This window comes from Grampus griseus (genome assembly GCF_964374135.1).
Source record: "Grampus griseus genome assembly, chromosome: 10".
Taxonomy (NCBI): domain Eukaryota; kingdom Metazoa; phylum Chordata; class Mammalia; order Artiodactyla; family Delphinidae; genus Grampus; species Grampus griseus.
The window spans coordinates 56,296,051-56,323,698 of record NC_139004.1 but is presented as its reverse complement, the minus strand read 5'-3'; the positions used below and the strand labels follow the sequence as shown (position 1 = coordinate 56,323,698).

The window sequence follows — 27,648 nt, the reverse complement described above, 5'->3', positions numbered from 1 at the left end:
GCTATGACAGTTGGGTGCATGGGAGGTGATGCCCTGTCAGTTCCACACTTAGGCCTCAAAGGCCTTGCACACTTCCACTTGCTTTCTCAGAGCTCTGCCTTGCTTCCAAGTGAGTAAGTTTGGTCTCACTGCTGAAAGATGAGTCCACCAGCTGAGGTCCTCCTAGACCCGCCAACCCCCAACTGCTTGCAGGTGTAGGTTTGAGCCCCGCTGAGATGGGAGGACCTCCCTGTTAAGCTCAGTCCAACCCTCAGAATTGCGACCTATGTAGATGGTGGTTGTTTTTAAGTCCCTAAACTTTGGTTTGTTACATAGCAAGAGTTAACTGATACAGAACTCCATATTTTTTGGCCTGAATCACTGAATGAGTCAACACCCACGGGAAAGGTGGCTGAGGGGCAGCCTGACAGGGCTCTAGATGGAAAGGGCATCACTGTGCCCTGTCCTGCTGAACAGACTTTTCTTGTTCATCTCTAAGGAGGACGAGAGTCAGCTCACCTTCTCACAGCTATGCTGGCGTAAGGATTTGATACAGAGTACGCAATCTAGCAAGGATTGAGAGTGCCTGGCCCAACTCTCACAGGAGGCTCTCCTGTGCTCATGTTTATGTGTGTCATACTTTTTACCAACAAAGTGATGGTATATCATCTCCTGTAGGCGTCCAAAAGCAAGCTCTTTTGTCTCAAGTGGTATGGTGTCAGCATTAGTCTTTTTTTTTAAATTTAATTAATTAATTTGGTTGCACCGGGTCTTAGTTGCGGCAGGCGGGCTCCTTACTTGTGGCTCGCTGGCTCCTTAGTTGTGGCATGCAAACTCTTGGTTGCGGCATGCACGTGGGATCTAGTTCCCTGACCAGGGATCGAACCCAGGCCCCCTACATTGGTAGCTCAGAGTCTTAACCACTGTAACATCAGAGAAGTCCCTCAGCACCAGTCTTGAAAAGTCTACCCGTGCTGGCAGTAACCGTAGAGCTTCTCTTAGAAACAGCCTTGCAAACTCTCCACCCCACTCCAGTGAGGCAGGATATCCAGAGCCCTGTTCCCAACATAACCTGTGTGTAGTCTCATCTTTAGATGGAAGCTTGGAGCTGCCACTGGTGTCTGTCCTTCTTCTTTGGAGCCCACGACCATTTCTTAAAACACAGATCACGCTCATGTCTAGGGAGTGCTGGGTACAGTAATGCAGGCTGTGCACTGCATATAAGGGGGGAGGGTGCCACTCATATCAGAGAGATCATGGACGTGTAAACTTATTACAACTATTTTCCAGCAGATGGCAGTCGGGTGTCTTTTTCTAATAAAATCAGTAGATTTTTCTGAATTTTCTGACAGATGGAAGTAAAGCTTCTGGAGGAAGGGGCGCTGTTTACTTGTCTGCACAAAGGTGCGATATAGTCTAAAGGTGGTTCTGTCAAATTAATATTGTTTCTTACGTGGTCAAACGAATTCCATTTCAGAAAAAGAGAATATCACCTTTGTGCTGTTGTTTAGAGCCCGGTTTTGGCTTTTGATACAGAACCCAGAGCCCAGGCTCTGAGTTTACCAAGCCAGGGTTCCCCAAACAACTGTGTCATACCAGGCCTGCCCAGTGCCACAGGACCTACTCAGAAGGGTTGGACGGGAGAGGTGCCGCATGGGGAGCCTGGAGTTCTGAGTACTGCTCACGCTTGGCCACAGGGCAGGTCATTTCCTGGCTCTGAACCCCAGTGTCTTTGTCTCTGCCCAAGAGATCGATGGCATTCTCAGACCTCTTCTAGCCCTGAAACACAATGAAAGCTTTTTATGTTGGTCCCCAAAGCAAACTCGGGACTGCAGCCTATAGGCCATACAGCTGTGTATCCAGTCCTCACACGTAGGAGGCACGGGGCACAGAGTCCTCGCCTGGTATCATTTTTTCTCAAAGCGTTTTTGGAAAATTAAATTTCCAATTTTTATATTAAAGTATGGATATGTTATAAAGTATAAAGAAGTCTAAAACTCTTAAACACTAAGATAACTCAAGACTTCAAAGACATTTCTCTCCTGCAGCAGGCCTACACTCTCACCATCACTAGTACTCATGGTTACTTTGGGGAAAACCTTGGAGAGATGTTGGGCAAACCTACATTTTCCCAGCCAGCTGAGTCCACACTGAGGGTGCCGGGAAATGAGCCGTGATGAGTTAAGCTGGACCCTCAGCAGCCCCTCACTCAATTCCAGTTCAGTGGAGTATGTGTTTTCCTGCACTTTTTCTGGATCCTTCCAGGGCTTGCTTTGCCACTTGAGGGGCAAAAGCCTCTGTTTATAACTGCTGTCTGTAGCGGAGGGAACACTCATGGAAACCCTACAGGAAGAGAGACTCCAGCCAAACTTGGCTCCCCTGGAAGCTGAGGGAGCAGGGGTTTTCTGGCTTCTTGTCTGTTCCACTCCTGAGGGGGACCTGCGGCCCCACAGGGCAGCTCCCTCAGCCCTCCTGACAGATTCACACAACTTTCTGATATAAACTTGTATCAAAAAAGCTGCCAGAAAACTCCTAGGGAAACAGCAGGTTTCCCCTGAATGGCCCTAATTAGGAAGGTTCTGAGAGGGGCCTGGGGCCCAGGAAGAAGTGAGAATGACTGGGTTCTGGGGTCCACATCCTACAGCACCAGCCTCCTCCTTCCCAGCCCAGTTCGGGGTGAGTGAAGGGCGGCCGCACAACCCCACGGCCTCTGGTCTCTGGGGAGATGCCCACCCCCTCCTCCCTGGCTTTTGGATTGCCTCCTGGGCAGCTATTCCAAGGGCCTTGGACACACTCCTTCTTTGGACTAACTCAGAGTCTCATGTTTATGGGTCCTTTCAAGTTCCTTGACTATTTACATAGCACGTCTCTGTCTCGAGATGTCAACAGTGCAACATCAGCCCAATATTTACTTCCAAACATAAATAAGTCCCCACTGAGCGTCTCTGGCACATGGTCTTAATTGAGACAGTGCGAAGGGTGTGTGTGTGTGCACGTAAGTCTGTGCATTTTCATTTTCTCTGCAGGAGAAACAAGGATGGGTCCTCACAGCCCAGCTGGAGGGCAGGTGATAACCCCAATGACCCCTGGAGGGGCTGCCAAACCTACCCATCCGCTGGGCCATTTCACAGATTTATTTTTCCAAGTATTTCTGCTTGAGGTCAGCAGGAATGCTCTTAAATGAAAACCAGGAGCCCAAAACCAGCTCTGGAGCAGCAGGCTCTTGGAACAGGCCCGGCTGACAGAGGGTTCGAGACAGTCCTTCTGAAGGACGGTGGCAAACCCACTGCACAGCCCACCTCTATACCACTTGTGAGAAGGCAGAGCTGGCAGGTCCTGGGCCTTTTGGGAAGAGGCTGGTCATGGGGCTGGCCAGGCCATGGCACTGCCTTTTGCTCCAGGCCATCTCACTGGCAAAAGGGGCCAACAGGAGAGAAGGGAAAGGTTCCTGGGCTGGAAGCAGTAGAGGAGGATGCAGAGTTTTCTCCTTCACTGAGTGGTGGCCTGTGTGTTTTGGCAAACTGTACAAGGGAGCGAGGAGAGGGGGAGAGAGAGGGAGAGAGAAGCCTGGGGCCCTAAATGAGGCTTTTCCTCTTGAAGGAAAAACATCCCAGCATCTCCACTCTCTAACCACTTGACTCAAAGGCTGGCTTGATGAGTTGAAGGCACTTTTTAAAGGTGCAAGTCACATATACCCTCTGAATGATGAAATTCCTCCTATAAACAGGCCTTTACGATTGTCTTGAAGAGGCACAGGGCCCAGGCCATTTCAAACCCAAACAGGAGCCAAAAGAAAGGAGAGTGGACTCATTTGGATTTTTCTCCCTTAAAAGAGTTTCCTATTTCAAAGTTTTCTTCCTGCACGGTGGCTTGGCAGGCTACTGTAATCCTTGCACAGAAAGTTTAAATTATGGCTCCCAGTGTCTGCTAACAGCTCGGCTCTGGGAAGGCTGATTAGGATCCATTTCAGAATGTGAAGAAGGGTCTGGTTAGCTCGGGGCCCTCGTTGTGGATTTTGCACCGGAGCCAGGACCTGCTGCGGCCAAGCATGAGACAGCGCCTGATGTGCCACCGGCCGACCCTCTGGAAGGCCCCGGAGGAGAGAAGGAGGCTGAGCATTAGGCAGGGAGCCTGGACTTCGGCTCTGGAGAAGGTATTTGCTGACCCTATAAGGGGTTTCTGTTTCAGATAAACAGGGGATGATGGGCATGTTGGTAGAACCACGGCGACATGTAGGAGGTGTGGCACAGGCTCTTTGCCTGGCCAAGTGCTGCTTACTCCTCAGGATGTGCTTGGCTCAGCCTCGGTCACTTAACTGCTTTCCCCAGTCTTTACGATGGAGTGAGGGCTCTGCTGCTTATTACCTCTGTCCCTTCACCCCGAGCCGGCCACTTCGCAGGGATCTGTTTGCTGAGTGAAGGCACCAGCCAGCTCACAAGTGTAAAGCATGCTAACCTGCAGGCCTTCATGGCACAGAAAGTCCATCCACACTGGGCCAGCCGCCTTGTTCTGTTTTTGATACCACGCCACCATCCTTGTACTTTCTGGGGAACAATCATTTTGGGCTCATGAGCTCAAGGCAATGGCAAGCAACCACAGGTAGCGGTGTCAGGTACTACACCAAAGGGAACTTCAAGAGATGTGGCTCTAGAAAGGAAAGAGGACTTGAACATTGCCCACCTGTCTTCAAAGGCTCTAGTGAAGTGTTTACTCATCAGCAGTGGCAACTGGGTACCATGCAGTGACTTTCCCCTTGAAAGGATTGGAGGGAATGATATGTGAAATACGGTAATAAGCCAGAAGCAGTTAGACCTCCCATCTAACTCAAATATTAGGCCCATTAATCAACAGATTTCTGTGCACTGAATTGTCAATATTAGACCTCTATACATAATGCATGTTTCTTAGGTTATAGACATAGGGATCCAAGTTGACAAGAGGTCTGTAGTTGACTCACAGACATAGAGAACAGACTTGTGGTTGCCAACGGTGAGGGGGATGGATTGGAAGTTTGGGATTAGCAGATGTAAACTATTATATATAGGACGAATAAACAACAAGGTCCTACTGTATAGCACAGGGAACTATAGTCAATATCCTGTGATAAATCATAATGGAAAAGAATATGAAAAAGACTGTATATATGTGTATAAATGAATCACTTTGCTGTACAGCAGAAATTAACACAACATTGTAAATCAACTATACTTCAATAAAATAAATAAAAAACAAAAGAGGTCTGCAGTTGAAGTTTTAGGAATATGTAGGTCTTCAGAATAATCCTACATTTCATTTGCCCTTTTCAGTGTCCTATAAAGTCATTCTATTTAGTTAGTTCTTCAAGAGAAAAATATTTTTCCTAAAGAAACTCCCTCTGCCGAGCTCCTTACTGCACTGTCGCTGTGCCTGAACAGACTACCCACTCTGAATGTTGAGTGCGTTCATGAACCCTGCATCGAGGTTTAGTTTTTTTTCCTCCAAGGAGCTCAATCATAATTTTATCTATGACACAACGGAAGAGAGATGAGGTTTCATTTACTTCAGAACAACAAAACTTCCAGTTAGGCTAATCGTCCTTTGCCATAGTGAGTTTTACAGAAAAGATTAAGATTTTGCCCATATTTCTGAATATCATGTATGTGATAGACAAAAGATGGCCACTAATTCTTCGCTACTCCTCCCATTGGGAGGCAGAGTCTCTTTCCTGTTCCTTGACTCTAGGCTGGCACGTGAATGCTTTGACCAACAGAGTGCAGCAGGATGATGCCATGCCAGTTCTGGGCCAGCCTTTCAGAGGACTAGCAGCTCTCACCATGCTCTCCCAGAGCTGATGCCACCATGTAAAACATCAGCCCACTCTGCTGGAAGGGTCACATGTAGAGGCCCTGAATCTACACGAAGAGAGTGAGGGGACTGGCAGAGTCCGGCCTTCCAGCCATCTCCACCCAAGGTGCCAGCCATGTGAATAAAATTGTCCTGTGAAGTGAAGCAGACCAGCCTAGTCACCAGGTGAATGCCCTTGTGTGACACCACTCAGTGTCACTTGGAGCAGAAGAATCATCCAGCCAAACCCTTCCTGAACTCCTGACCTATACATTTGTTAGGCAGAAGGGAACTCAATTTGGTGGCAATTTGTTGTGCGGCCACAGCTACCCAGTACCATATAAAAGACTGTAATTTAGGCAACAGCACCACTGACAACCACGAAATCCTGCTGGAGCGAAAGCCTTTAGGGTATCTGCCTAGTTTCCTTCTAAGATTAGCCCCTATCCCCACCCCTACCTGGCCTCCCCACACCTCCACACTGCATCTTTCTCCTGCGCTGGCCTTAGCTGTCTGGATGTGGGAGACATGTGACCCAGCCCTGGCTGGTCACATTCTCTCTGCCACCTCCTGGCCTCTTGCCACAGTTGTAGACATTTGACTTGAGCTGAGCCAGTCAGATTCTCTCTCCCAGGCTTGTAGGATTGGGACTCAGAGGGGGCTGATCAGTCTGTGTCTGTGGCTAGAAGTTTTGACGGCATCACTCATCAGCTTTCTCAGAGGTGTTCTAGACCCTTCCTTCCTCCAGCAGTTAAGACGACCTTGTCTGGTTAAGGCCGCTTGACCGCCACCACTCTGCTTTCACGGCCAGTCCATGGCAGCGGGTGATGTCTGCCTTCTCGGGCCCTGGCTCTTTGGATCACACACAGCTGGGTGGCCTCAGGGTACTGGCCACCCCATGACACCCGCTCCTGACACACCACATTCTTTAAAGAAACATGGCAGAAGCAAAGCGAAGCAGATGGCAGTTGGAAGGAGGTGGGAGGGTGTGCTCAGGAGAGGGGACACTCCTGAGTGGCAGAGCCAAGTGGGGGGCCCAGAGGGAGGGGGTGGGACACAGCCACCCCGCTCCCCACTCTGTGTCCCTGTCTGGTCCCATGCACCCAGCAGTGGAGGACGGTGTTCCCTCTCTTCTGAAATGTCTGTACAAAGGCAGAGAAGGAAGTATCTCTCTCTCACACACACACAAACACCCCCCCCCCCCAAAGCCCTTACTGTCTTCAGATCCCAAACACTGAGCTGGCTTTGTTCTCTACCCCCAGACCAGACGTCTTGGCAGGAAGGAGTTGGAGTTAGAGAAAAGGGAGAATTAAGACTCTATCTGGCCACGCAGATTAAACAAACAACAAATGGGCAGGTTTTTCAAAAAAGGTAATATCTGCTCCTGGTAAATATACAGGAAAATGGGCACTTTTGATACACTGCTTGTATAACCTTTCCAGAGGGCAACTGGTAATATGTAATAAAAGGCTTAAAATACGCATTTCTTTTGACTCGGTAATTCCGTTTCTAGGGTTTCATCTTAAGGACATAATGAAGGAGTTGTGCAAATATTTGGCTCCAAGCATATTCACTGTGGCACTGTTACAAGAAGTGTGAAACCAGAAGCCACGTGAATGAATCCCAGCATCCGAGGACTGGGATCTGCCATACACCTGCAGCCTGAGGACAGCGCTGGACACGGGTTTTTAACAATAGGAAAGACTTTCACAATTCTGCATTCAGGGAAAGCTGGGCTGTAAACTAGTAAATGGGATGTCCAAAAGGCACGGGAACCTGAGATAAACTGATTTTCAAGTAATATGCTCAATATATTTTTCTTCAACCTCCAATACTTTTTTCAGGTGAAGTCCAACTGTCAATCTGAAAAGATGTACAACAAAAACACTATTTTCCCTGCGTTTCTAGATTTCTTGGATACTCTGAAGTATATTTACTATACTTTTTTCAGATTGATAATTGAACTCATTGTTTTAATTTTAGAGGTCCTACACCTTAAAAGGTATCGGGTATTTTACTGGAGAATTTAACACACTATTCACAAATAAGTGGGTGCTATGAGAATGCCTGGTCTCTGTCTATTATGTAGGGAAAAAGTTCAAGAAGAGACAACGCTGGTCTCACCACGGTTATTTCTGGGATGGGGACTCCTGAGTATTTGACAACTTTTCTGCTTACTGACATGCGTCTATGTTTGATCAATAAATACAAATTATTTTGGAATCCCAAAGAAACTAATTATTTGAATTTAAAGGATCCATCCATAATCATGTAAGAGGTTGTTTCCACCTGCCTCTGAAACCTGGAACACTGGAAAAGCAGGAACTTGGTGCCAGGAAGTCCCAGCTGTGGTCCCTGGTGCTGCTGTAGGAGCTGGGGACACGGTGGAAACAAGAACAGACAGGACCCAACTCACGTGGCACACTACCATCCCGTGGAAGAGACAAACCGTCCTCAGATAATGACTCTGAAACCATTACTGATGAATACAGAGGCCCTAAAGTCAAGGACGCCAGGTGTCTGAGAGAAGAGTGCAGGGCAAAGAAACCATCTTAGAATTGGGGGTGAGGACACCCCTTTCTTCTTGAGAAAGTGACAAGAGGCAAGATGTGAAGGATGAGCAGGTGCTCCCTGCTGAAGGAGACAGGGCAAGTCTACCCCCTGGGGCACCTACGAATGAACCCCCATGGGGTTGGGAGAACATCTGATGAAGCTATCCAGGCAGCACTCCAGACATACAGCCCATCGCCATTACTAGAATCTTCTGGGCAGAAATCTGTTCCATATTCCACATGGGAAAAGAACAAAGAATGGCTCTGTAGTTTCTTTTCTTGTTTTTGTCCCAAGTAAAGGAGTTAACCATCCCCGTCCCAGTCCCAGCTGTTATTCCCCAAGCTTGTGCGTTGGAGTGAGGCTCCCACCACCCTGTGTTAGGACTGGTGGCAACTCTGCTAGGGAAGGCAGGAGAAGAGGGTAAGATTTTGGGGTTCCCTCTAAAGCGGTCCAGTCCTCAGGTGTGAATGGCCTCAGGAGGAGCCTAGACTCCATTCACTGCCTGGAAGGGACCCTGCCCTCCTTTCATTGTTCCTGCACTGGGAAGGAAGTTCCACCAGGAAACCTTTTCCGACGATGCGCTCTAGCCCTGCTGAGGCAGGAGAGCTGGGTGTCTGTTCGGGGACTCCCTGGGGACCTGCGCTCTCCACTCACCTTCCAGAGCAGCACAGCCAGCAGCAGGAAGATGAGAATTCCCACCAGCAAGCTGATGGCAATGATCCACCCCACGACGTAGCCTCGGGGCTCCAGATTGTGCAACGCCTCGAAGACCACCTGGGAGGCAAAGCAGAAGTGAGATGGTTCCCAAACGGAAGCACCCACCGCCTGAGGGGACCCAGCCTGGGCTTGACATTGGGACTGAACTGGAGAGATGTGTCCAGACTGCTGTTACTCTAAAATGGGCTCTGTTGAGTGCTTTCCGGGGTGTATACGGATGGATTTTTCACAAGGACCTGAAAAGGCACTTGAAATCGCAGCCCCAGTTCTTGAAAGGGCTGTAATGACAACAGGCCTGATTTAAGTATCACGAAGTGAACGTAAGTGTGGTGAAAAACCGAGAGGACGCACTATGTTCTTGATTCAGAACAGACAGTAACAGTCTGTTTTATTATGGTTTTGAAACAAAGGGCATGGGCGTGTGCTCCAGGTAAGACAGTACTTCTTTCTGAGTGTTCCGTGCACTGTGTAACTAGTGTGATTACTCAATTAATGCCAGTTTCCCCAGTAGACTGTGGACCTCAAGGGCTGGGCACAGTTTGCCTTGGGTCTCATGGCGATGCCTAGCACACTAAAAGCACTCACTCGAGGAGCGGAGCCCTGGTCTCCAATGGGAGCCATAGGTCCTCAGAGCCCGTGTCTCAGTGGGGCAAGTTTTCCCAACTTTGATGGAATCTCAGTGGTGTGCTAGCTCACATCAATGGTGCCAACGGTGTGCATCTCTTCCCAGTTCCACATCTAAGGATGTTACAATGCTATTTTGAAATGGTCCATCACAGGAGTATTTATACCACCTAAAGTGGCGCACAAATCAGGGCACCCCCACCCTCCTGCCGGAGAAGTGATAGCTTAACACGTGCTAGCTCAACACTGACTACTCTTTGGCTCTATTTTCGCCCACTGGTCACAGTAGAGTTTATTTTTGTAGAATTCAAAGCATCCATTGTGTCCTCTACAGCCAATCCCCTAACACCCCACCGTCCCATTCAAGCTCCTCTGCTGAAGAGACAGAAATCTCAGCTCTGGGCAGCCCTTGGCTGCAGACAGGCTGGCCCAGCCACAGGGCTTTGTCCAAGCTAGGCCGTGTGCTTGGAATGCCCAGTCCCTCCTTGGAGAAGGCCTATGTAAACCTGGCTCAACCCTGAAAGCCAGCTGATTTTTTGCCTGGCAGGAAGCCTCGCTGGTTATGGGAGCCCCTTGCTCAAGCCTCAACGGTGACTGGGCACATGACTGAGTTGATACTAGCGCTATTTATGTTACCTTTTTAGGGCCTGGCTTCCCTCTCTCTGTAACATTTCTTGAATGCTCCTCTGTGTCAGGCTCTGTGCTTTTCTTGCAGTCTCTTGTCTAACTCACACAATCACCCCAGGAGATATTTAGCACCTATTTTACACAGCAGGACATGGAGGCCCAGAGAGGACAAGGGATTTGCTCTGGGTCATGTAGCTTAAAATGCAGAGTCAGGATTTGAACTCAGGTCTAGTCAACCCCAAACTCCCAATCTAAGCTGGTCACCAGCACACCACACAGTACTTGGCTGACAGTGGCTCTTTAAAGATTATCTGTCAATTAAATGGATCATTTACTGTCTCTTCCCTGGTGATAAGGAAAGCAAACACAATCACCTTTGTCTCAACTGTCTTCATTCCCACAGTTGAGGTGGGGGGGTGTGCTGGGGGAGGGGAGGATGGTCATCCATGAGGCAGATCTTGAATTCAAAACATTATCTCTAGGGAAATCAGAGCAGAAACCATTCCTTCCTATGTTGGGACAGATCAAAGAAAACTGCCTACAGAACACAGTAGTCACTTCTGGGAATGGAAATAAGGCCTCTTTTCAGCACATACTCACTAGCTGTGTGACCTTGGACAGGGTACTTTATCTCTCTGAGCCTCAGTTCTCTCCTCTGTAAAACAGGGGTAGAACAGCACCTCCCCAGAGAACTGAAGGGACTAACACATGCAGAGCGATTGGCAGAGCCCATCCCTGACACGTGGCGGGTGCTCCCATCAGCATCATTAGCACTGCTGGCAGGGAGATTTCTTTTGAGGTTGTGCATGGTTGGCTGGCACCCTTTTTAATTTTAAAAAACTATTTACTGAAGTCTAATATACATAGAGAACAGTCTACGTAACCTAAGTGCAAAGCTCACTGCATTTTCACGAACTGAATGCGAAATGCATCTGTGTAGCCAGCACCCAGATCGAGATGCAGGATGAGACCAGCTGCTGAGAAGCCCCCTTCACGCTCTCTTCCAGTCACAGCCCCCACGAAGGGTAATCGTCCTGACGGCCAAGAGCCTAGATGAGCATCACTGCTTTTGTCCACGCTCTCCCTGGAAGGACTTATTCCTTCCACATTAGGTTTGGGAGATTCCTCCAGGCTGGAGCATGGCATTCTCATTGCTGTGTGAATACACCTCGATTTATTTACCCATTCTACCTGGTTTGGGGCTATTACAAAGAGGGATTTTCAGACATGAGGCGATCCTGAAGGAGGAATATGTGGGGGTGGGACAGAAATGGGCTGTGAAGTCTGTCATCTTAAGCCTACTCTTTTCTATCTGGTTCAGATTAGAGATTTCTGTCTTTAAAGACAGATAGATTCACGTCTTTGAGTTACTGCCCCTAAAAGCTGTGGATCAAATCACCTCTCACATTCAGAATCTCTTGTGGTGTCTTGCACAGGTCAACTATGAAGCACCGTGGCTGAGAGGGGCACCCTTGGGCAACCAAGACAAACTTCTCAGTTTCTTCCTCTGTGAAATGGGGAAGTAAGATAGTGTCTGAAAGTTCCTGGTCTCTGGTCGCATAGTGAAAATCTGCTGAACCTTCCTGTTGACAATGAGACAGGCCGTGGGCTCCGTGGGGTCAGCTGTGAAGTCCAGCCCCTTGGATCACCCTGAGAGCCGCACAGGGACGCTGCCTGCCCGCAGTGTCTAAAATGCGTATCCTGGCAAAGCTACCTTGGAGGTCTGGTTTTGTAGAGACAGCGAAGAGTATCCACTACAGTTTAGTCTGGCAAATTCCACAAGAATGCCCTGGCACTTCCCCGGAATGTGTGCTTAATCTTTTATTATTTTTAGTGATGCCGTTCATCATCTTGGATGTGTGCTTTATGCTTTGGCAAAGCTGGTTCCTGCACATCGCGACTCTAATCAACTCATTAAGTGGAAGGATCTGAGCAGCCTGAAGTTCTAAGAAGTCACATCTTAGATAAAAACCCAAAGGAACAGCAGCATGGACCACAGAGAGAGGTAGGAAGCACCGACAATCCAGTCTGGTCGCCACCACTAAATAGCAGGATGATCCTGGTGAAGCCCTTATACCTCTTTATTTTAATTCAAAAATTAAAAAAACTTTTTTGAATCAGCCCATGGTATTTTTTAACGTTTTTTTAAAATTGAAGTATAGTTGATTTACCATATTATATTAGTTTCAAGTATAGAGCATGGTGTCAGTATTTTTACAGATTATACTCCATTAAAAGTTATTACAAGATAATGGCTATAACTCCTTGTGCTACACAATAAGTCTTTCTTACTTATCTATTTTATACATAGTAGTTTGTATCTCTTAATTCCATCCCCCGTATCTCTTTAAATATCTTTTCTCCACCTCCCCAGTTACTGCTCCAGTTCAAGCCTGAGCTTCTGTCACCAGCACTATTTCAGGAGCTTTGGAGGAGCCTTCCTGCTGTTAGAGTTGTCTTCCTAAAGCACAGGCCTCATCACGCACTTCTCAGTTTATACTACAGATGGTTTCCCTTTATACCAAATATACATTTCAGGGTACCAGGCTCTTTACAATCCGGTCTCCTTCCTACCTTTCCAGCCCCTGGCAGGATCTGTACTCACATTCTAGCTGGTTAGAGTTATCTCCCTGTGGGACCTGTGGCCTCCTGCCTGTCTGCAGCCTGCTTTTGCCACCTTGGAAGACTCTTCCATTCCTGTCCAGTTGACAAACTGCAATACTGCTTATCTTACAAATGTTCATATCCTTTTTTTTTTTTTTTTTTTTTTTGCGGTACGCGGGCCTCTCACTGTTGTGGCCTCTCCCATTGCGGAGCACAGGCTCTGGACGCGCAGGCTCAGCGGCCATGGCTCACGGGCCCAGCCACTCCGCAGCAATGTGGGATCTTCCCAGACCGTGGCACAAACCCGTGTTCCCTGCATTGGCAGGCGGACTCTCAACCACTGCGCCACCAGGGAAACCCTGTTCATATCCTTTGATCCATTAATTCTGTACTTGAAAATTTACTCATAAGCAAGAAACATAAAAGTACAGGAAAAGTTTTATATTCGAAGATGTTCACTGCAGAATTATTTATATTGGTACTGAATTAGGAATATCCTTAATGGAAAAGAATACAAAAAAGAATATATATGCATAACGGAATTACTTTGCTGTACACCAGAAACTAAACAAAACATTGTGAATCAACTCTACTTCAATAAAAAAACAGAAATATCCTAAAAGTCTAACAATAGAGCGACAGATGAGTAAATTACAGCAATCGCAAAGTAGAATACCACAGAGCTGTTAAAATGATAATACATCTGGCTGTCAAAGTATGATTTTCAAAAAGTTAAAAACATGACTCTCATACAAATATGCAGCAAATACACATTAAAAATTTATTTAATTCATGACCGAGGGAATCAGGATGGTAAAGCTAGTTCAAAAAAGGATCTGAGAATGCGGGTAGTTACAGAAAAAAAAGAATAGAAGAATGTTGAAATCAGATACAAAACTGATTAATACCTTACACGGCAATAAACTATAACCTTTGGGATTATATTTTCTGCCAGACAGAAGTCATTTTCATCTTTACTGGCAAAAGGCATTTGTAACTTAGTTTTCTATAGGTTAATATGTAATTTCACAGAATATGGGCCCTAGGGAGTTAGGCAGGCCTATTAGAACAGTGTTGTTTTTCTCAAATTTTAAGGTGTGTAAGAATCACATGAGGAACCTCGTTAAAATGCAGATTCTGAATCAGGGAGTCTGGATTGGGGCCTGAGCGTCCACATCGCAGTTACGCTCACTGGTGATGCTGATGCTGCTGGTCCAAGGACCACACTTTGAGTAGAAAGGGGACAGAGAGTGCTCCAGGCGTGAAAGGACACACAAGCATCTTTTGCCTGATTTCCAAGTTTTACATACTTTAGAAAACATGATAATAAAATGGGAAAAATGATAAATGCTATAAAGTTATACGAAAAAATCAATATCAATTTAGCATACAGAAGACTTCAGCTTTGCAGAAAAATGTAGGAAATTTTTTAATAGGTGTTTTTAGATACTACGGGTATTGTTTTCTCTTTTCTACTTTTAACTACTTTTTAAAAAAACTGAGCATTTTAAAGCCAAGTTAAAAAAAAATTAAAAGGAGAGACTCTGCTCCAACATCTTCTGTTCCAAGAAGACTGACCTACTCTGCTCTTTTCAGCAGAGTTAATCATTCTCTGAGCTTTTGGAAACAGCAATTTTTCAACTTCTCTTAGCAGAGAAAATCTGCGCTAGCACCCCAATGTATAAAACAGAAAAAACTGGAGATTCTCTGTTTATAAAGAAGGTGGGAAGCTCAAGCCCTGCCTGAACGGTCCCCCTTCCCAAGCCAGTCCCTTCTACCCCAGGCCCAGCAGCCCCAGAACCAACTCAAGGGAACCCACAGCTCCACAAGTTTAGCTTTAAAACCACAGTGGAGCACTTCATCATCATCCCAGTCCTAAGTCCTCTTCACTCTGTAAGGTAATGATGTATCTTCCTGTCTATGGACTCCAGTAAACTGAATTCTTACAGAGCAAGGATTTGAATGCATGTTCTCCCGTCACCTAGACCAAGGTAGTGATTCATCATGTGATTCATGAAGGCACAGATTAATAAATTCCATGTCCTTTTTGCCATACCATTCGATGAAGTATGACTATGATTCAGTCTGCAATGAAGAGAGGATGAGATCTGAAGCTGGAGTTTCTGAGTGTGCTTCTCTTTTTTCTACTTCAAAAATATATCTGCAAATGTTATTTCTTTTGGGAGAGTCCTGGTCATCCATCCACACATGCATCCATCTGCCCATCCACCCCATCTGTCCATTTGTTTGTCTATCCATCTGTCTGTTCGTCCGTCCATCCATCCATCCACCCATCCAACAAATGTGTACACAGGACCTACTATGTGCCAGGCACTGTAGGGATTCATTGATGAATAAAATAGGCAGTCTTTGCCCTCATGGAGCTTCCAGCTTGTAGAGAATACTGGCCAGTTAGACACATAAATGCAAAATTATAACTTTAGAAAGTGCCCCAAAGGAGAGGTTCATGGTTAGAAAAGACTCTAAGATAAGCATGGCAGTCAGAAAGAGTTTTCTGAGGGACTGCCTGAGCTAGAGTTAAAGGGTAAGCAGAAGTTAACTAGTCAAAGAGGGAAAGGAACAACATTCCAAAAAGGAATAGCACGTGCAAACCCCCTGTGACAGAAGAGAGCCTGGCAGAGGTGAAGTACTGCCAACAGACAGTGAGCATGGAGCAAACAAAATGAACAAGAAGTCACCGGAAAATGTTCAAGATGAAGCTGGAGAGATGGGAAGGCCTGGAGGCTGTGTTAAGAATTATATGCTTTATATCAAAGAAGCTTGTGGCTTCCATCTGAAAACTGGCCCCATCTAGCTTTTTGATGGCTGCACTAAATCAAATCAAACCTGTAGTTATTTTGATCTTAATGTCTAATTCCTAAATAATTTAGTTTAATAGGTTACTTTCTTTTCATAAAACACTGAAATTCAAGCTTCTGACTCTCCTTCTCCATTCAGGTAGAGAGGAAATCGCTCCAAAAAGCAATGTAGAACCTCTTTTGTCTTCCTGAGGCATGGCTTTGAAAATTACTTATAAATAATCCCTGAGAATCATCAGATTCATTCATAAAATTACCTGAGAAAATTGTTGATAAGCATAGGAGGAATAAGGGATGCTTTAATTATGCCATTAAAAATACTGTGGGGGCTTCCCTGGTGGCACAGTGGTTGAGAGTCCGCCTGCCAATGCAGGGGACACAGGTTTGTGCCCTGGTCCGGGAAGATCCCACATGCTGCGGAGCGGCTCGGCCCGTGAGCCATGGCCGTTGGGCCTGCGCGTCCGGAGCCTGTGCTCCGCAACGGGAGAGGCCACAGCAGTGAGAGGCCCGCGTACCGCAAAAAACAAAAACAAAAACAAAAACAAAACTGTGGAATTAAACCTAAAAAAAAAAAGAATTATACGCTTTATCTTAAGAGGCATGGGAGGTCAATGGAAGGTTCTAACTAGAGAGTGACATGGTTTGCATTTTGCAAAGAGCACTCTGGCTGCAAAACGCCTAGATTAGAAGGGAGAACTTTACATGGGGGTTCAAAGAACAGGTCCGTTAAGAGGGCTGCAGGGGAAGTGGTTTCCCCAGCAGAGATATACACTCCCAGTATGAAAGGAGAAAAAAGACTGAGGCTGAGGGGGAGTCTGCACGTTTCAGAGGGTGGTAGGAGGCTGAGAGATGGGGCGGCAGAAGTTCTGACCAACGAAGGGATAGATGATCACACAGCAGCAGACTGAAGCTGGAGGGCTCGTGTGTCGGATGTTAACTAATAAAACATAAGAGAATTGAGGAGCACGAGGATTTGCCTCAATAGTGTCCTTGAGGAGGACAGACATCCGGCAGGGGCGATGGCAGACCCACACGCTGGGCATTCTGCCTGCTACTGTAAACCTGAACGCACCTGAGGCTGGCAAGCTGGCATCAGGGAACCACCAGGAGCCAACTTCCAGTCTGAGGCAGCTGGTAAGCCTGAACCACAGCACTTGATTCACTTGTATGTTTCTGGAAACTTTCATGTTCTGACCACTGTAAATATGCCCAGTGTCATAGCTGGAAATGCTCAGGTCTCCAAAAGGCCTGAGAACATGACCACAATGGGGTACAGCTGGCCCAGGCCTGGCTGGATGGAGGGCTTCCACGGCTGAGGGGACAGCTCAGCATCAGCAGCACTCGAATGGAGGTTCAACCCCAGGCCCCACTGCCTGAAGGTCAATTACAAGGGCAAGATGCTTTCCACAATTGACATCACACACAGGTCTCACAGACGGAAGGAATTTATATAAAATAAAAAGTGGGAAAAGAAGAACATCTGGGACAATGAAATGTCATTTTCATCTGCTTCTAATTACATCTAGCAGCCAGTGGAGAAGGGGGCAGGGATAAAGGGTTGTGGGAGCTGGAGGAAATGTTCTCAGCAGAACCATGTCTTAAATCACTCTCAGAACAGAGCCTTCAGAAAGCATCCCTGCTCCAGGGAGACTGAAGACTTATGGAGATGACATCAATGAACAGAAAATAAATTGCATTTGGCAAGACGGACATTGTAAGTCTGTGCTGTGATAAACAAAGATGTCAAACTTGCCCCTGCCTGCTAGGTGCTGGGTTTCAGGAATTCCTTGGTCTGTTAGAATTTGCAGAGGAATGAGCTGGGCCAGTGCTAATTCCTTTATTGTTAAGAACGGGTCACATTTGTTGAGAACTTATCGTGTGCCAAACATGGTGCTAAGAGGTTTTATATCTATTACTCCTGAGAAACCTCATGACTGCTCTTTAAAGGGAGGAGGGGAACACAGCTCCTTTACCGCAGGCTACGGAGGGCCCTGGATGAGTGCTAATTCTCTTGATGAGTAGCTGTGCATCTGGTTAGGAACCAGGCCACAACAGGAAAGAGCTCCAGAATCAACAGACCACTAAGTCAGAGCAAGATGTGCTTCTGAGGTCACTGGAGCCAAGGGTCGCTCCAAAGACGAAGGGCCAGCTGTCACCACCCATGGCTGCATTCCTACCATCTGCCAGAGTTGTGCTCCTGCTGTGCGAGGGCGGGGCAACAGGACAGCAGGGGCCCAAGGAGCGGAGGATGAAGGGAGACTCGGGCTTGCAAACAGGCAGCCCTGCACCAGACCCGGCCCTTCCACTGACAAGCTGTGGCATCTCAGGCTGGTAGGTCCCTTCACCTGAGGGTCTCAAGTTTCCTCATCAGAAAATGGGAGTAATAATATCTCATTCACAGGGGTGATGTGAGAGTGATAGGCGATAATCACATCAAATGCCCAGCACATCACAAGAACTGAGCATATACGAATGAAAACAATAAAATCGTTAAGCAATGGGACGCAGAAGGGCACATCGAGCCAAGCCCCCAGTGTCTGCGTGGAGACCACTGCCATCTGTACCCTATACTACTGGTCGTCCGCCCACATCCCTCGGGTCCCTCGATCAGTTCCCTATGTCCAACCCCAGCTTTACATGCATTCACTTCTAAGTGGACGGCACGTCAGAGGCCACCTGCCCCAAGGGCATGTGGGGAGAGGAGGACCCTGGGGCTCATTACCTCCTGGGCAGCCCCTGGCCAGTGACTGACACGTACAGGAGTGAGAAAGCCCAGCTCCCTCGCTTCAAGGCAGGATGATCTCTGAGGTGGTATTTGTGCTCCAGGGCTCCGCTAAGGCTGGGGCCCCTGGAATCTCATTCTTGGTCCGCTTGTTCTCTTTCCCTATCCTGTCTCCTCACTTCTTTTCCCGTCTCTCTGGGAGCATTTCCTTACTAAAATCTTTGCACCCACATCCTCATCTGAGGGTCTGCTTCTTGAGAATCTATTTTAAGACACCATCTGACTCCATCTGGAGCCCAAACTTCCCCTGTCCACTTAGAAAATGCTTTCAATACTTGTTCAGGGGTCACTCTGTCCATGCAGCCAGCCTCTCCTAACCTCTTCAGCTCAGGCTTTCCCAGCACAAAACCACACTACTGTGTGTGTGTGTGTGTGTGTGTGTGTGTGTGTGTGCTTGAGCACGTGTGTCTGCACACGTGTGCAAGTGCAGTGTTCACCCCTTGAGGCTATAATTTTTTTCTTGTTCATGTTTACCGGGGGGTCCAGTTCATGTCTAGTGAAAGAATTTGAGGGGCTGGACAGCAGCCTTGTCCTAAAATACAACCTTCCATAGCAGTGGTTTCCTTGGCTCCACAGAGCCTAGGGGTTTGGTGAGGGGATGCAGAGGCCCCCAAGGGAAAATGGAAATACAAGTTGGGGGAGTTCCAGGCATCCCACCTCTGACTCAACCAAAGCACATTTCAATTTAGAAAGGGGTTGTGTTGTTTAAAAAAATGATAATGATTATCATGATGACAGCTGGAAATCATTGGTTTAGAGTAAACTGATCATGATTCTTGAGGTTTTGAGGGAGGGAAAAGCTATTCTTTATTTGCTTCCTCCCATCCTTGGCCATCTCTTCATGCAATGGGAGCCACGACTAACTGACTGCTCATGCGTAGGCACCAGGCAAGGGGCTTTGCACCAAGATGTGATCTGATCCCTCCCAACCCTTGAGGACAGATACTCCCCACATGTGACTGGCACAAACTGCTAGACCTCTACTGATATAAAGTACCTGTCTACTTCTATCTCCTCGGCCACCATCATCTCTAGCCAAGTGACGGTCACAACCTTCTTGCAGGCCCCTACAATCCACTGTCCACACAGTAGCCTATGATTGTTAAAAAATATATATTGAATCATGTCATTCCCCACTCAAAACAGAAGCTTGCAATGGCTTCCTTTGTAACTGCTCCCTGGTGTTATATGGTATGACCCTGCCTATGTCTCTCATCATGGATGTCTTCACGTGTCTCCCATCATGGACGTCTTTACGTGTCTCCCATCATGGATGGCTTCACCACTCACCAGGTTGCTGCCACACTGGTGTTTCAGCCTTGAACACGCTAAGCTATTTGGCTCTTCATATGGCTCTCCCTCCTCACTGAGACACTCTTCCCTGCGCTTGGCAAGCTAATTCCTCCTCTCTCTCTAGATCTCAGCTTCCTTGGAGAAACATTCCTTTAGATTCCCCTCAATCTAGAGCAGGTTACTCCCATGGAACTCACCTTGATTTGAAATAAAACCCTTGTTTGCTTCCTTGTTTACTCTCTGTCACCCTCTCAGTCAGCTCTGGGAGGGCAGGGGCCATGGCTACTTTGCTCCCCATTGCACCCACAGTGTCTCTATGTTGCCTGGCCCGTAGCAAGCCCCCAATAAGTATTCATTGAATGAAACTGTGAATAGTGACAATCAGCAAACCACACTGGGATTTTTCTCAGTTCCTTATGGTTAGAGCTTAATTCTCACATTGGGGGTAGTGGGTGAGGGGAGAGGACCGCCTACCATCTTTTGATGATGACAGGGAATGGGGGGGGTGATGACTTTCCAATGACCCTCTTCTTCATCGTACCTCTCAGTGTAAGAAGGGGGAAAACTCTCTTGCCGGGTATAATGTAATTTTTCACATAAATGGTAAAGTACAAGTCACAGTCTATTCGGCGACAGAAAATTGTAAAGTTTGCTTCAAGATGCATTAAACAACAAAAGAACTATAGGTGGCACCTTTCGAAGTAATCTCATTTACTACCTTAGATGATGCCCTCTAGATTGGGGGGCAGTGACAGGGAGCAAAACGGAGGGGAAACCTCCAGGAAGTAGAAAGCAGGTTTCCCATGTTACAGATGAGGAAACGGAGGCTTACAGAGCTTACCTGATACCCAAGATCACACCACTGGGATGTGAAGGAGATGGGATATGAAGCCAGGCTTTTCTAATTCCAAAGGGGGAAATACAGTGCTCCCTGTTCACAGAGGACAAGGCCAGACTAGAAGTACTGACTTCCCGGAAGGGCCAAGACCGGGAACTGAACTTGAACGGCTTCAGAGAAAATGAAGCTGGAACATGCTGTCCTGATCAATTCGTGTGTGAGGGGGAGGTTTATTCAGAAGTGAAAGCGTGGCTGCAGGCTGGAGGCTTTGTTCTGGAGTCTGACTGAGACTGAGCAGGGAAAGCCCCCACTGGGGTGAGGAGAGCCAGGTCCAGTCTGAAGGGGCTGGCTGGGCTCCAAGGGTACCTGGGCAGTTTTAACAGACAGACTTTAAAACAAGTCAGTCCTTTCCAGAGTGGACACTTGCACTTGTCGGGGCCCTTTCATCCAAGGCCCAGTGCCCTCCCGTGTGACTGAGTGGCTGCAGGGCAGGGAAAGGAGCACCAGGCTGGGGAGTTAAGAGCTCCAGACACTATTCTTGGCTCAGTGATGTGAGATCCAGGGCAAGTCATCTATTCTCCCTGAGCATCAGAGGCCCTTTGTTCACTAGAGGAAGAGGCTTTGTGCTTCTAATCCAGGCAGGGCACAGCAGAATCTCAGGGGACTTGTTAAAGTTATGACCCCTGCATCTCCCCACCTGCAGGGTAAGGGATGGCAAAGGAGGACTGTGGGAGGGAGGTGACCTGGACATATGATTCCCGGGGCAGAAGGTGAAGGCCCCAGACACTTGTCCTGTCAGCAAATGTCAGCAAGGAAGTAGCTCATTCCAGCATATTCATTCTTAAAACAAAACAAAGCCCAAAGCACAAACACTGCTAAACCACCTATGGACAAAGACTTTCATGTTCTCTCATTAATGGAGCTGACAAAGTGGTCTAAATGACTGAACAAAGACTGGCTCAGATGGGAGCTCTAAGATGCACCAGGGGTTGGTTGGCCCTATGCTGTCTTCGGTATTAGAAAAGCACATGGGAGGGGGGTATTTGTCACTTTTTAGCATCCTTCCAGTGCTGGGGAGTCTTCCTCTAGGTGAGTCTTGGGGTGAGGGTGAGGCTCTACTATAATAGCCAAAAATGCCAGCCACCTGCTCTTTCTGGGGTGCCTGGTACCTCATGGACAGGGGTCTAACCTCAGCCAGTGAGAGGTTCCTGCCTGACTCCAGAGCAAGAGGCTGAGAGAAGCCAGGGAAAGTGTCCAGAGTACCACGCCAGGCTCTTCCTGGGGCCTGACCCAGCCTGTGGTCCTGGCGCCACAGATTTGTCATATCCCCAGCCTTCCTGGCAATTCTGAGAGCTACCCAATATCCTTCTAATCCATTCTGATTCCGCTAAAATGAGACGGAGTCAGTCTCTCCTGCTGGTACCTAGAATCTCAGCCTGGTGCCCACTCCACATGGCAATGACTTACTTATCCATCTGTGGATTTCCATGTTCATAATGTATTCCACTATTTCAAACTATCAAGAAAATAGATTTGCTCTGTAACTCATACAAGCTTCTCACGCAGTCTGAGAAGGGAGTGTGGGGTGGTGGCTCTCAGGAGCAGAGCTGGTGTGCTGGAGATTCTTAGTTTGCCCCCGGGGAGTTTCTAGCCTCAGCTGTTGGCAGCACTGGCAGAAAAGCCGGAAGGGTTGGGTTGGACAGGATGGGAGTTCAGAGTGTTCTCAGCACAATCAGCGCTGAATGCGGTGACTCAGATCTCATCCACAGTTCTCAGGTTTGGGTCTGTACAAAGCCAGGTAAGCTGGTGTGGTTGGCCTTGGACACGTGCTAATACCCCACCTGGGAAGGGCACCTCAAATCTATTATTAGTAAACAAGGAAAATGCCTCAAATATCTAGTACATATTTCTAGGTATTCAACCGTACGCCCTGTAAAGCACTCCCCGTACCATGGCATAAAAATAAAAGACACAAAGAGTCCCAAGAAAATTATTTGATTTGCCTGTCAGTTGAATTATCACCATGTGCATTTTATGTGGTTAAAAACTAGATTGTTTTCCTCTTCTCACCCACACCCTGCTCGTTACCAGCAGCAAGTACACTTCCTGTTCATTCCAAGGCCATACAAATGTGGCGTCTGATCTAAACTCCTGCGATATTTTGCCCGATTTAAATTTGGTGGCTAGCCTCTATGGAAATTTCCCTTCCGATGAACAACTAACAGAGCACCAGGCATTCAGAAGAAACATGTAGGGTGGAACGTGTTTGTTCTAAAAAGGCAAACCTTCCTACTCAGAAAATATATATTTTTTTCTGCTAGGAAAGTTGAGAACAGATTGTAGTACTTCATCTTGGCTCACGGATTGAAAGGCAAAGTTATGGAAAGGAGGGAGGTGGGGGCATTGTAGGATTCCGACGGGTACCCATTTTTCTTAGAGTACCGGAAAAAAACTAGTTGAAAATGAGAGCTTCTTCCAAAGAACTCTTGATAATGATAATATTACCATAGTGCTCAAAATGGAACAGTAACTAATGGAAGTGGTTTTTGGGGGGCGTACAGATGACTCAGAATCCAACGATGGGGTGTTAGGCAATGTTTTCCTGGATCCCACAGCTCCGTGTTCTAATCAAAGGCAATGCACCCATGATATTTTTTTCATTTACCCAAGGGATTCCACCTGTAGGAAACCTGTTAGTTACTTCCGTTAACTCTTAATTGGGAACACAGTGGTCTACCAGAACATTCCAAACCTCTCATGTTGGGCATGTATCTCATCCTATGAAACTTTTTAACCAGAGTTGTGACAATGAGCAGTGAATCTCCATTCTTCTTCAATCCCCAGGTAAGTCTGTATTAGCAGTTAAATGGCCAAAAGGCAAGGAGGAAAAGGCAAAGGCCATCTCCAAATATTTGATCTTCCATAAACACTGACCCTAGGAGTGAAGGACTCCAACGCCATTCCATTTCATCCCATTCAGTTTCTGTTATTAAAATGACTACGTGGAGAATTTCCTGATGTGAGTAGAGGAGTTAAGGTCTGCATCTGACAGTCCTTCCCTGCATCAGGCATGCAATACCCACGGCCTGGGGCAGCTTTAACATCCTCACAGATTCTTATTCATTCTGTACCAGCTGTTGCTTTTGTTTCTTGCTCAGGACTGAGAGTTCATGGAGGTCCTGGGCATTTCTTTAATTTTTTTTTTTTTTTTTTTTTGCGGTACGCGGGCCTCTCACTGTTGTGGCCTCTCCCGTTGCGGAGCACAGGCTCCGGATGCGCCGGCTCTGCGGCCATAGCTCACGGGCCTAGCTGCTCCACGGCATGTGGGATCTTCCTGGACCGGGGCATGAACCCGTGTCCCCTGCATCGACAGGCAGACTCTCAAGCACTGTGCCACCAGGGAAGCCCCATTTCTTTATTTTTTAAAAGTTTTAATTTTATTTATTTTTGGTTGCGTTGCATCTCCGTTGCTGTGCACGGGCTTTCTCTAGTTGCAGAGAGCAGGGGCTACTCTTCGTTGCGTTGCACGGGCTTCTCCTTGCGGTGGCTGCTCCTGCTACGGAGCACGGGCTCTAGGCACATCGGCTTCAGTAGTTGTGGCTCGCAGGCTCCAGAGCGCAGGCTAGTTGTGGTGCACGGGCTTAGTTGCTCCGCGGCATGTGGGATCTTCCTGGGCCAGGGATAGAACCCGTGTCCCCACTGGCAGGCAGATTATTATTCACTGCACCACCAGGGAAGTCCCCGGGCATTTATTTTCTACATGAACCCTTCCTAACCAGGGTCTTATAAGAGTGGGCTTTGCTCTGATCCTCATCCTCACATTTAGGTATGTGGTGTCTCCATTGTTATTGGAAAATAAGTTAACCATTTTTTCTTTGTAAGTAATTAATCTCTGTGAATTTTTCACTTTTGTAAATTTGTCACAGCAATATTCACTCTTCCAAGAGAGGGTAAAGTCTCCCTTGAGAGAAGTAAGTTCCAGGAAAGGAGATGCAAAAAGCTAGCATCATTGCATAACTCATTGGCCAAACCAGTTCAGAGGCTGCTGTCTCCCCATGTGCCTAGGACCTCAGTGTGGGTGTCAGAGAATAAGCCTCCCCCCTGCCTCCTGCCCCTGAAAAATAATAAAAGGCAGCCAATTTCCAAGAGTACCCCTTTCCCTCCAGCTTCTCCCACACCCCACATCCGAGCTCCCGGTTGCCACATATTCCATCTTGAGGCTGCTTACCGACTGCACTTTATAGAACAGGGGTTCCCAACCCCCGGGCCACAGACCAGTACCGGCCTGTTAGGAACTGGGCCGCACAGCAGGAGGTGAGTGGCAGGCGAGAGACAGCAAAGCTTCATCTGTGGTTCCCCACTGCTGGCATTACCACCTGAACCATCCCCTCACACCTCGTGGAAAAACTGTCTTCCACAAAACCAGTCCCTGGTGCCAGAAAGGTTGCGGACCGTTGTGATAGAGGATACGGGGTTAGGTAGGGAATGAAAGAGGAGTTTCTAGGACTTGGCAACTAGGATGTGACCCCTTCAGGTTGCTCAAACAACTTGGTTTAGAAACACCCAGCGTTTATCCATGGACCAATGTGACTGGGAAGGCAGATGAGGTTTCAGGGAAAGGTCTGAGAAAAATAAAAATAGTCTTGGCTCCAGAATGGAAATGCAAGCCCTGTCAAGGGTACTTCCAGAAGATTTTTCCTTTGGCTGGTCATAGCCGGGAGCTTTCACATAACAACAGCATCCCAGAGAACATGGCTATCACAACAAGAGCAGACCGCAGAAGTTCTCCAACAGCATCCCAGAGAACATGGCTATCACAACAAGAGCAGACCGCAGAAGTTCTCCATGGGGGCCTGGAAGCCAAGGCAGGCAAGGTCTTGGGTCTACCACAAAGCTGACATCTTGGCTTAGAGACCGCCTTTACCCTCAAATGCCAGCACCAAGTCTCCCAAGTCACCCAGATTCCCTCACCCTTGGAGGAGAGCTGTGTGTGTGTGGGGTGACCAACTCACCGTCATCTCCTCTGAGTTCCCACTGGCTACCTCCACCACCCTCAGGGCAGGGTCCACCTTCACCTTGGCGCGGGTCATGAACTGGATGACAGATGAACTGTCCTGAGGAAGAAACAACACAACTCACTGTAAGACTTTTCAATCACAATGGCTGGGCCCCGAGGTCCCAGACAGAACTGAAATTCAAAGATTCCATGTGAACCAGACAAAAATTTCTATCACTGAATGAGACAAGAGATTTCCAGTCTCTCTCTTGAGGATTCTTTCATATCATAGTGGACGCTGAAAAGCTCTGGAGTTTTGCTGAGTCATCAACACATGCAGGCTTGTGTGCTGCGGTTTCCAAGTGGCAGGAGCCAGATATTTGGATCTTGGTATTGACATATTCCCAAAGAGCAGAGAATAAATAAAGCTGTTAATTGTGTACAACAAATCAAGGCCTGGCGTTCCATAGAAGGTATCTGATTTGCATTTCTCAAGCATCTTCCTGCCTTGACCACAACGCTCAAACTCTCCACATGAGTTCCTTTTAACTCTTTCTTTGCTCTTAAATGAAGCTGGTTCGGGGAGTCAAAGCCATTTAAGCTTGGAAGAGGGTACCTGATGGAGAGATGAGAGGCGGGAAGCATCTAGCTTATACAGTAAGTCCCCCCACGTGTGAACGAGTTCCGTACCGAGAGTGCGTTCGTAAGTCTAACAAAGTTAGCCTAGGTACCCAACTAACACAATCGGCTATATAAATAGTACAGTACTGTAATAGGTTTATAATACTTCTCACAAAAATATTACATGAAAAACAAACACAAAAAATAAACATTTTAATCTTACAGTCCAGTATCTTGAAAAGTACAGTAGTACAGTACAACAGCTGGCATACAGGGGCTGGCGTTGAGTGAACAGGCAAGAAGAGTTACTGACTGGAGGAGGGAGAGGAGGTGGGAGATGGTAGAGCTGAAGGATCGTCAGTAATAGGAGACGGAGGGCAAGCTGCAATTTCACTCACGCCTGATGCTGATGGAACGCACGTTCACGTCTTTGAAAGTTCACAACTTGAGGAAGGTTTGTATGTAGGGAACTTACTGTAATTAGGTGATGGCCCGATGAGAAAGGGGATGGGGGAAGGGAGGGTGGCCCAGGAAAGACTCAGGAAGAGCCCACCAGCCATTGCAGGCAGAAGCCTTGGTGTGGGCTCAAAGCCACCAATCCAGATAATGAGAGAATGGCTCCAAGGCAGTGATGGAAGAGTTTGGAAGAAGACAGGGGCTGGCAAACTTGTCACTCAAAAAAAAACTGCTTCAGTGAGCTCATATTAAGCAGTAAATAATTTTGTATGCAGCAATCTTTTACCAGTTTAACAGTTCCGTAGATTTGTGGTTTCATGGGTCAGGATATACTGTCTTTTCAATCTTAGATCATCATCATCATCATCATCATCATCATCATCTCGGACATTGCTAATGACAATAATAATGATGATGATGATGACGATGATAACTGTCAAAGTTAAAGGCCGAGCAGATGAGGAGCCTGGCACAGAACAGGTGCCTTGTGGTTGTAAAAAACAAATACTTTGGAAGAAACTGGAATCCTCTGATGATTAAAAAAAATCAGATCCTACATTTCAAATGAAAACTTGTTATAGTCAAAACAATAAAACCTCAAATTTCCTTGTCTGTGGCCAGACCTTCAGGTCAAAGGAAAACTAACAAAAGTGGTGGCCCAGGGAACCACAAGGCTGGTTCTGCTCCACATCCTTAGGGAGGCGTGGCTGGCCTCGGGGGCCCGACAGAGGCTTTCCTCTGCACCTGGGATTTCTGCTGGTTTCTGCTGAAAGGGAACCAGTAGGGAGATCGGTTCTCCAACATCCGCATACGACACCCCATGGCTTCCTGCTGTCTTGGGATGCAGACTAGGCTGGATGGCCCACGGGGACAGCAGTCACTGGGACATGTTCCTTGGCAAAGGGTCACCACTGAT

The 27,648-nt window shown here is 47.4% G+C and overlaps 1 protein-coding gene across 2 annotated transcripts in view; it reads right to left on the bottom strand.

The window, feature by feature from the left end:
* ITGA9 (integrin subunit alpha 9) overlaps positions 1-27,648 on the bottom strand; it is a gene marked incomplete at its 5' end in the record, with an annotated part of 366,449 nt that overhangs the window by 21,679 nt on the left and 317,122 nt on the right. Inside the window, 2 exons of one of the 2 annotated variants that reach the window (XM_082664510.1) lie at positions 9,010-9,129; positions 25,672-25,773. In XM_082664510.1, the coding sequence (XP_082520636.1) occupies positions 9,010-9,129; positions 25,672-25,773 (222 nt within the window). The remainder of the gene's footprint in view (positions 1-9,009; positions 9,130-25,671; positions 25,774-27,648) is intronic. The other variant, XM_082664511.1, reaches the window with a different exon arrangement.